The sequence below is a fragment of the Glandiceps talaboti genome, chromosome 5, assembly GCF_964340395.1.
Source record: "Glandiceps talaboti chromosome 5, keGlaTala1.1, whole genome shotgun sequence".
NCBI classification, from domain to species: Eukaryota; Metazoa; Hemichordata; class Enteropneusta; family Spengelidae; genus Glandiceps; species Glandiceps talaboti.
This window is the reverse complement of record NC_135553.1, coordinates 1,951,701-1,962,543: the sequence shown is the minus strand read 5'-3', so window position 1 is coordinate 1,962,543 and position 10,843 is coordinate 1,951,701. Positions and strand designations below refer to the sequence as shown.

General features: G+C 36.8%; 1 protein-coding gene across 1 annotated transcript; it reads right to left on the bottom strand.

The window, feature by feature from the left end:
• Positions 1 to 2,953: 2,953 nt before the first annotated feature.
• On the bottom strand, positions 2,954 to 9,084 carry LOC144435124 (stimulator of interferon genes protein 2-like). The gene is made up of 5 exons (XM_078123683.1): positions 8,120 to 9,084; positions 6,205 to 6,313; positions 5,376 to 5,614; positions 4,426 to 4,612; positions 2,954 to 3,821 (listed from the first exon to the last, which is right to left on the bottom strand). Exons 1-5 carry the CDS (start codon positions 8,672 to 8,674, stop codon positions 3,697 to 3,699), a joined length of 1,215 nt encoding a protein of 404 aa, XP_077979809.1. The 5' UTR covers positions 8,675 to 9,084; the 3' UTR covers positions 2,954 to 3,696.
• Between the last annotated feature and the right edge of the window lie 1,759 nt (positions 9,085 to 10,843).

Sequence of the window (10,843 nt, the reverse complement as noted above, 5' to 3'; positions counted from 1 at the left end):
TCTGTGATGTCTCTCTTTGATGTCATTTATTCATTGAAGTACATGTTGACGAAATAAGTATATCTGGTTCGGAATTTGAGATTTTAGCAATCTTAGTTTTCAAGGGTCGTATAAATTTTACATTTCTAACACTTCATACGAAACAGCATTAATTACTTCTAAGACTTTTCAATTTTCATTTATGAAGGGTAAATTATTTTTTTAGGTATTTTAGTCTGTAACGAGGGCGTTACAAATTTTGGAAAGAGGGGAAAGTGTCACAGATGACATATTTATATTTCAGTAAACTGAATATTGTAACAACATCGCATGGCCTAGTTTGACTGAAAGGTCAATAGACTGTCTCAAGGATATTGGATTTAGACCACACAGGATTCCAAGCATACTCGAATACATGAGACGACAGTCTGCATTTCATAAATATCTAGGATTCATAGTGATCATTCATCAATGTTTTAAAATTACTTTTAGGGCATAGTCACGCCCAGAAATAATTATTTGGCCATTGGCCATGCGTTATGTATATTTAGACTTTAAGGACGTCACAATAAAGCACACTGAGACAGGCACTTCAGCTCAGATTTGGCAAGAGGACTTGGCTTCGCGGGAAGTCAACGAACGAGGCACTATGCTGGGTGTTTGCCTTCGTCTCGAGTGTAAATTTACACACAAACTGTGTAGTCTGAGCTAATTCCCTTTAAAGTTCAAGTGTGATCCTGGTACGTACATACAGAAGTTGAGTCGGATATGATTCGGGCGTTATTACTTGGTCTATCAGCTGTGTGCGAAGATCAGTAGTAATAATTGCAATTCAAAAATAATAGAATAATAAGACGTGCATCTTGGACTGAAAGCTCCGTCGATGGGGGCGCTACACATCGTTAACACCGGCATTGTGGAGAGCTAACACGATCAAGCTTTCGGTCAAATTTACGGCGCGGATTCGGTAGTAATTCTACAGGTTACAATGTGTAGACAATGCAAAACATTTTTGCAAGCCAAGATTTATATTTCCGCTAATACACAGACAAGGAAGATATGTAGCTAAATAACGAACTGTGTTCTCGTGTGACACAGTCGCTTGAGGGATAAATATTCTATTCAGGGATATCGTAATATTCAGTCTTGTCTAAAATATTTCGCAAATGGTTTATGCACGTTATATGTGCACATGAACATTAATGTCATTATTAAACTGCCAAATAATACAAAATTGATTACCATGACAACAGTGTCGACAAATACATATAAGTTCATCTTTGTTGTAAATAGTTTTGAAAGAGTATAGTTGTACAGTTCAAGCAGTCCTAAGACGCCAAGTTAATATTTTTTTAAATATATGACGATGTTGTTTTTTTCCTTCAGGTAAACACCTGTTTCACAAGGACTGTATTCTTTATTGGATGAAAGAAGCAAACCGATGTCCTCTGTGTAATCACCAAGTAGAATCCCAAGAAAACCAGAGATTGGTAGAAATCATGGCCTTCTTTGATGTTCTCTTGCGTTAAAACTCAGACCACTATAGACCAGTATAGACCACTATAGACCAGTATAGCAGTCTGGGGTTAAACAGGCTGAAAGTTTTTGTTTGTCAAGACAGGGTCACATGGCGATAAATGAACACCAACAATATCCCAACGATAACTGTATATCTAGTTCACACGTGACCTATAAAGTGTTTATTTACAGTGACCACTTTCTGTAACTGTTTCATGTTCTGACCAGTTGTGATTCGACCAATTGTTTTACTGTGTAAATTTTACTATATGAAATACTTTTGTTCTGACCAAATTGGCAGTGAGTTTTATAAGTCTCACAATCTTGAAATGTTTTGAGTCCGTTATTCATTTAGTTTTGTACAGGAAAATGTCTGCAAGTTTTTCCTTACTTACTAGTAGTCTCTTTACGCCCTCTCTCGATTGTTTCACAACCACTGTCAGCTTATCATTTCGTACAAAAGAACACACTTGTGTGGGTTTTTAAAAAAACTCACACTTTATTTAAGTAAAGAATGAAAAATCCTGAAGAGTTTAGCAAGTCCAGATTGATCAGTATGTCCGCCACCGAGACCATACAGATACGTCAATATATACGTTCCTTCATGAACTAACACCAAGCTGTCTTGACGCTCAGACTTCTCTATAGTAATCTGAGCTTGAAATAAACACATATCATAGATTGACAGAACATCTCTAAACAATGTTCATTTACAATTTGTGTTTTAGTCTACACTGTAACTTTGCAAGTTTTGTTTTCCAGTTCGTGGATGTTAATTTGAATGTAAAATATTGAATACTATTTAACTCCAAAACGTCCCAAATATCAACTTCAAAGATACGCTAAGCGAACCCCTCTGAGTTTAATGAACCATCTAGTTTATAACTGTAAGTTTTCTTGACATAGTAACTGAAATCCCAGATCGGGTTGTTTCTAAGTGTGTATATGTTTGATAGAAGTGAATACTAGTATATCAATCACTGACTATATTATATTCATGCCGATGAAGATTCTGTATACACACACTAAATCGACAACAGTCAACAAATATTTCAGTGTTTTCCATTATAAGATGCACATTTTTTGGTTTATATTTTCAATGCTGCAATTCTAAATAAATTTTGGTTATATATCTGTACACAAGATAATGGGTTGTCTTTTTACGTCAGATGGCAGCATACCATAATTTACTTATAATATAAACGCTGTTACCTTGGTGTTTCACTCGTGGGACATGTCTTTGACACACAAAGATGGACTCATTTCAACTCAAGACTAAAAGTGACACAACACACACAGCAGAATCACACTGAAAAGTGCCCAAGCGTGGGTATTCTTTTACAGTGCAGCAAAAGCTTATTCATTCACTTATTGTCACCGTGACAGGGCGCCCTCACACATAGACCAATCCCTTTCATTCGGTATTTTCAGTTATCTAAGACAAAAAGGAGGCTAACAGGCAATTGAAACACTTAAAACATTAATTTTAATAATTATATGTTTTTTATGGGTGAACAAATAATCGTATTTCATAGCCACACATACATGTACCTTCTACTCATAGTCATAGCTACTACAAATAGTTAACTAGTTCTACACTGTCTATGCTGTACATGTGCAATGACAATATATTTTTTCAGTGATGGATTTGATATTTTCTGTTGTCTAAGACAAAATGGAGAAACTAACAGGACAGAAATAGTTAGTGCCAGAGAATCAACTGTACAAGACTATGACTGCAAAGAGACAGTATGATTTAATCAGTCTTTGTTTACTTGATTCAGAGTCTGCTATAGTACACAGGAAATAGAATAGAAAGGTAAAACAGTATTAACTACGCTACTATTGTGGCACAGTGCTACCACTATTCAAAAACTTTGCAACAGTTAAAACTACTGTTGTGGCTTAGTGTTACCATTATTCCAAAACTTTGCAACAGTTAGAACTGCTGTTGTGGCATAGTGCTACCACAATTCCAAAACTTTGCAACAGTTAGAATTACTGTTGTGGCATAGTGCTACCACAATTCAAAAACTTAACAACAGTTAAAACTACTGTTCTGGCTTAGTGTTACCACAATTCAAAAACTTGGTGATAGTTAGAACTAATGTTGTGGCATAGTGTTACCACAAAACTTGGCAACAGTTGTGGCACCAGTTACTAAATGCCAAAACAAGAAATCTTCCACTTTCCACTGTTTCAATTGTCATCTTCTTCTCCTTCTTCTTCTATTCCATCCTCATCAATATCAAAGGTTTCACCTTTTACTTGTCGTATTGTCTTGGTAATTACACTAGCCAGTGGATATTTGCCATAATCACTCCCTAGGTGATGAGAAGTACAAAATGATAATACAAAGTTAATCAGTTTCAATGAGTACAAATCAATGCAAAGAAAAAAAACTCCAATGAAATTTTAAGGTTGTGGTTGGTCTACTGTGGATGGATGGAGAGATGGATGTATGCTGGATGGATGGATGGATGGATGGATGAATGGATGGATGGATGGATGGATGGATGAAGAGATGGAGGGATGGATGGATGGATGGATGAAGAGATGGACGGATGGATGGATGCTGGATGGATGGATGGATGGAGAGATGGATGGAGGATGGAGAGATGGATGGATGGATGGATGGATGGATGGATGAATGGGTGGAGGGAGGGAGGGATGGATGGGTGGGTGGGTGGGAGGGTGGATGGATGGAGAGAGGGTGGATAGATGGGTGGGTAGATGTATGGCTGGATGGATGGGTGGCTGAGTGGCTGGCTTGATGGGTAGCTGGCTGGTAATGACGGGTTGGGTGGATATATGGATGTATTGATGTATTGATTTATTGGACAAGAAAGTGATTTGTTACTAAAATTTGTCTGAAATATTCTCAGAAAACAAAATCAAAAACTAAATCTATAATTTTATGTTGCTTACCAGAAATCGGTACAAGAACACATCGTTTACGACATTCTGGTGAACTATCAAGAATTTTCTGTAGAGTTCTCAAAAATATCTGTACTTGTTGGTGTCTGTCTTCAGCATTGAGTCCAGATTCAGGATGCATTGACATATCATACAAAGAGGCTATAGGAGTGGCATACTCCAGAATACAGTATTGTGGCTGAAAATATAACAAAAGTCAAGTTTAGCACACATGATATATTGTGGCTGAAAATATAACACAATTCAACTTTAGTACACATGATATATTGTGGCTGAAAATATAACAAAATCAACTTTAGTTCACATGATGTTCAGTTAGTATAGTACAGTACAAATGTAACAAACTGAATATTAATAAGTTTAAAAGTATGTATGATATTTTATTTCCCTTCTCATTTCATGTTGGTGTTCCTTTTTACAAACTTTTATGTCATTCAAACTAAACATCTGGTTAAGTTGATTCTATAATATTTGATACTATATAACAGTTAATTATGCATAAAATATTTTACAAGCCTTGTATCAGCTGTCAAGAAATACTGCTGATCAGAATGCCATTTTATCAGTGGTGGGTGATTAAAACTGGACTTTGTAGGTGCCAAAATGTCATCTGTGTATCACACTATCAAACTGACATACGTACATTGATACAAAAATAATAGTGGGTGCCTCAGATGTAGACCCCTACAATGCTTTTATCAGTTTGTTTTAATATGTCTTTGAAAGTTAGTCACATTATATATGTATGTGGCAATATGACTTACTTTCACAGACATATACAAACTGAACAGACATAAACAAACTGATAAAACATGGCATGAACCTATGTAAGAGGCATCTGATGTTATTTTGTTTTTAAGCGAACAAATCACATGTTATTGCCTTTACACAGTAATATCAGAAGTTCCCCTATAAATGTTGAAAAGTTTTATACCACTTACATAGCCTCTGATGACATCAGTGACCTGGTAAACTGAATTAACATATTGGCGATCTCTAACACCTGCTCTGTGTTTTATCACAGGTGGTAATTTGTTTTGAAATATAACATTGGGATGATCTTCACCAATATTTGATGGTATAACACAGCTTTCTGGGATAACAATGAACACTTTAGCTGGTAAATCACCATCTTTCATCTTATCATTCCATTCTGACTTAGCAATGGTATTCTCCAACTCTGCAACAAATTAATCAGTACACTGTTACATTGTAATAATGTTAGTTATTATATTAGCCTATCCCCTAGACTTTAAGATACATTATGTCACCCAGCCTCACCGACCAACTCTATCCCCTTACTAGGATCAAAGCTAATTCAACTATTACCCCTGGCATGGACCTATAGCAACATAGCAACATCTATCCTACCAGGTACCCCAAATATACAGCTGGGTTGACTGGGACATCACACTTCAAATCTTTCCCAAGGACTGTAACCATTCAGAAACAAATTGCAGCAACACAACTCAAATCAACAACTTTCAGATTCTACACAAGCCACTCTAACCATTTGACCATCATGACTCCACATGCACATTTCTATGGTGGTGGTCTATATTTTGGTATAAGTGATTACTCCTGGCACAAACACTATATCCATAAGTTTCATTGTATGATAGTAATGTCACTGTATGTTAGTTTGCTTTAACTAAGAATGTCCAACCATATAAGATGTGCATGAACTATATATAAATGGCAACAATACAGCACATTCTCTTGAAATCTGTGAATATTTGTTAAAATATAGTTAATCTAGCATCTGCTTACCTGGTAGGATGATATTCAGATAACCAAAGTAGAAAGACCAAGCCAGACCATGGGCAACATTGAGATGATCCTGTTCACTGAATTCACTGATTTCAACATCTGATGGTGTCTATAAAATCAAGTATACAGCAATAGATGATGATAAGATGTCTATAGTAGAGTATATCATACACTGATTTCAACATCACCTATTTGTACAAAGTGATATGTTCAAAACTATTATAATGTGTATGGAATAAAACATTACGAAAATAACTCTTGTTGCTCCATTCAGTATGTTCAGGCCAGGTATGTTGATGAAGCCAAAAACAGTACACTAATGTCATGGAAACAGACGGTTGTTTCCTTGTTTGTTTATAGAGGTATGAGTGTATTAGTAATCTCACAAATACAGTCATGGTCCTAGTACTAATATCGCCATGCTAATACACACTAGTACAATGTGTACACAAACTACATGTATATACTGTGAACCGGGTAATTATTCGCGCATTTTTAATTTCGCGCAATTTCGCGCTCGACCGTGACCGCGAAATTAAAACTGCGCGGATGTACTTGTGTGCGGCAAGTATTTAACTTCTTTCTTTTTTGTTACAATCACTCCGTATACAACCACACACCTCGACATGTAGATAATTGACTTTGGCTTTCCCATCGGCATGCAAGGGTAAACAATGCCTTCTGTAAACATGCTATACCAAATCATATACTGTTGTCCTCGCTTGGTACATGTAATTCCGACATCTTTGCTACCTCTGATTTGCAAAAAGATGACTTCAATTCTGGTCGACACATTATGTGACTGTACAAACACGTGTGTGGTGTACGGGCCTTAGTTTGCTGTCAGTATACGTAAGTTAACAGTATCTCTCTTCCCATCGCTCATTCCATTTTGGCTGTGTGTTGTGTCGGCATTGATAACACTAATGTACGTGTATCTAAGTAATAAATGCTATTTCTTGCCAATTATTTTGTAATAGACTAAACATTCCATAATCAAAAATACACACCACTCGGTTTCATTTCACCAACATTAAGATGTAACATTTCAAAATTCAAAGACCAACCCTACGGAGAAATGGTATGTGCTATGGTGCGTCTTGTACAATCTTATCTAATGTTATCAGCAATAAAGGAAGTCACGTTGACAGCATGAACAGTCCTAGAACACCGTGGGAGTTTATTTTAGAACATGACAGATATAAACAAAGTCATAAAGCTTTCCGTCAACCGACATCAGAGGCACCGGCTGTTGTTTTGTGTCACTTATCTTGTTGTCTTTACCTAAATTGTCTCTGCTTGAAGCTCACTTCATGCAAGCAACCGCAACGCTCTATACAGTATTCCATAGTTGTATTTTTGTTTGCATGGTTGTTCATGCCATTTTATTGATACAAGAATCATATACAGTATTGTAAGTAACGTGTAGCAATCGGATCATTTTCTGTGACTTCGGATACTGAGTATCAAAATGTAACCAACGTGACCTTTTGAACTTCATTCCAAAAAGACGCAAAACAGAGACACTGACGTGATTTGATTAGTGTTTCACCAAACGTGTGACTGTACCATATTGACGCATGTGTGTTGACGGCTCCTGCTTTGAGGCTGTGAGCTACCCAACTTTCGTATTGTGTGATCAAATTAACACCTACATTTGTCACAAGTCAACGTGTCACAGTATCTTCGCAGTTGGAAACAATAGAGCACTGCAACTGACGGATGCCGACAGAGCAATACTGCCCATCAATCAGTGTCAAATTTCATTGTTCTCAGCTCAACGTATTGTTTATGTTCACACAAAAAATCCACTGACGGCCTTGCGCGAAAATTAAACTGCGCGTAATCACCGTGATCTCCCAAAGCGCGAAAATAAGACTGCGCAATAATTTTCCGGTTCACAGTATGTACCTACCTTCAGACTGAGAAATACATTAGTGAGACAGGCCACTGCCATGTTAACTAGCATTAGGTCACGATAGCGATAAAAATATCCTGAGAATATGGCAGGCGTATACCACCAGAGGATCAACAAAACCGCTAATGCCAAAATAAATAACACCGACAACGATTGGTATTGTCGAACTCTGTAAGTTGCTTTAAGAATTTTCGAGACTTTTCCGTCATAGCGGTCGTGAAAATGACGGAGTTCCTCTGTTAAAAGGCAAAATCTACGAATCACCTCAGAGATAACAAGAATGATGATGGATGCCGATGACACGTACATGATCTTTGCCAAACTTAACAACGACGTCACTTGTTCATCTATTGTTGCATCGATGACGGTTTCGTTTATACTTCTACGTTGTTTAATATGCAGTTCTTTTAACACAACATCGTTGTTCACGTCTTCCAATGCAAGAGCAAGAATCATGAACAACGCCACGAACAGCAAAGAGCACACCTTCACCAACTGTGTACCCCGTCTACGTGGAATGGGACCGAATCCGTTATTTTCCTCTTTCGCCATGTCGTGACAAGACTGCACAGTGTCCGTTTTCTTGTGGTGAATAAAACAGTTCGGTCGTTACTCGTTCGTTGAATACAACTGGTGTGTATAAATCTATCGCATCAGCATTTATGTGTTCTCAGCGAAATGCTTATCATCGGTTATTTCCACTACGTCAGTTTTAGTTGGTGACGATGGGTAAACGACTATTGTACCACAGTAAGCTACCTCAGGGGACTTTACGTTCACCGATCGAATCGGGTCTGGGAAATCCCGTCGAAATAACTCATTTCCATACAGGTGTATTCATGTCACAACACACTACATATGAAGAAAGTATGGGCCAGACGATGGTAGACTTATTATATATGTAAGGTGTTAGACACCACTTTCATTTTACCACAGACGCGAGACGTGTCTCGCAGCTCGGCCTGACCGGAAATAGCTTATACCATGACATCATACTTTTGGGGATTCCCCTCCATGCGCGCGCATGTCGATGTGAATAGTCTGATCACAGGGCACTGCCCAGGAACCAGGAACCGTGTGACAAACAAAACAAAACAAAACAAAACAAATAACTAAACTATCAAACAAATGACAAATACCTAGATACGTTTTTTGTACCCATCACTTTTGTATAGTGATGGGTACAAAAAACGTATCTAGTTATACCCCATGAGTATCTGTTTCTTTGCTGGTTTATTTAATTATTTTATTTGTCCCTATAAGCTTACTTGTAGTTCGTTTGCTTGTTCATTTGTCATTTATTTGATAGTTTATTTATTTATTTATTTATTTGTTTGTTTTGTTTTGTTTTGTTTTGTTTGTCACACGGTTCCTCGGTGCCCTGTGGTCTGATGTGGATATTGGATATTTGCTTATTACTACATATTTAGAACTTGAAGGATCGACCATAGCCCCTATACTTTCGTGTAGGGTCTAGGAAAGGATCAAATTCAACCTCTGACCCTTGAGAATGGAAGGTGGTACATGTAAATGTGTAAAGGTATACAAGTTACGTCTGAAAGAGATCTCTTTATTACAAGATCTCAGTCAATTTGTAAGATTCTGGGTCGATGAATGATATCACTAGACCCCGGGTACTAAACTAGACTTACTTTTGTAATTCAAAATAAAAATTAATCAATACGCAAACGACATGAGAAGTTATGAATATAATTTTATTATTGAAATACTAGTAAACAATAATTGTAAATGATTCTGGCAAATCTACTCCCTGTCTACAAGCAGGACTATTTAGCTTGTGTGTGTTCAAGTTGATTTTTTGTTTTTGATTTTTTATCGTTCCGGAGTCTTTGCACTCAAAAACAGTTCATTATCTTTCGTACAAACCCCGGATAAAAACACTTTAAAAACAAAAATAATAACGCCAAATCATTGATTGCGGTTAGCTGTAGTTATTTCAGAGTTTTGGAACAGTGTCCAAAATTACGATTTTGTATTTTGTTTTGAAAAAAAGTATGTTTACAGATGTTGGACCAAGATCTACCTCTTACCCACTTTTCCTGGACAGGTGTATGCTGTCGTTTGTATTTATCATAGTAATGCATATAAACGAATGCAGGCGTATATATCCTTACAATAAATACAGACTTCTGTATATCTTGAGGGTGAGTTTAGACCCATACTATAAATTTCATAGACCTACTGCAGAAGACATACTACCTTTCTGTTTCTCTGTATACGTTTCCAGACAATAGACATGCTACAAATTCTGAGTATTAAATGTAAACGGTGAATCATTGGTATTATTGTGATGTACTAAGACAATGGTCAACGGAGGTCAAAACACAAAAAGGGTGTTTTGCAGCCCCTACCTCTGATCACAAAGTGTAGTACACATAAATGACAGTGTTAAATATTAGATACAGTACTTAAGAATTGTATTGAACGAATTACTAGATGCTGAATCTGCCAATAGAATGTTACAATACAAAATTCACTAACATACTAAAATACATGTACAATATATGCGAGGTTTTCTATCTGTACAACTAAGCATAGTATTGTTTTTGAGAGCAATTTTCAAATGAAAAAGATACGGGACTGAGGTTCTTTCTTAGTACACAAAGAATTCCACACACAACAGTCGATGTCATGCAGAGATCGTAGATTGATATACTATTACAGCAGAATCAGAACAGAATGAACTGTCTAGCCTACGTC

What these genes read in the sequence shown, in the direction of transcription:
- LOC144435124 (XM_078123683.1), bottom strand. Translation starts at nt 8,674, where the DNA reads ATGGCGAAAGAGGAAAATAACGGATTCGGTCCCATTCCACGTAGACGG. An exon ending in CTGATGTCATCAGAGGCTAT is followed by an intron (nt 4,613 to 5,375) that starts GTAAGTGGTATA and finishes TTATATTTTCAG; the next exon opens with CCACAATACTGTATTCTGGA. An exon ending in TGTTCTTGTACCGATTTCTG is followed by an intron (nt 3,822 to 4,425) that starts GTAAGCAACATA and finishes CTCATCACCTAG; the next exon opens with GGAGTGATTATGGCAAATAT.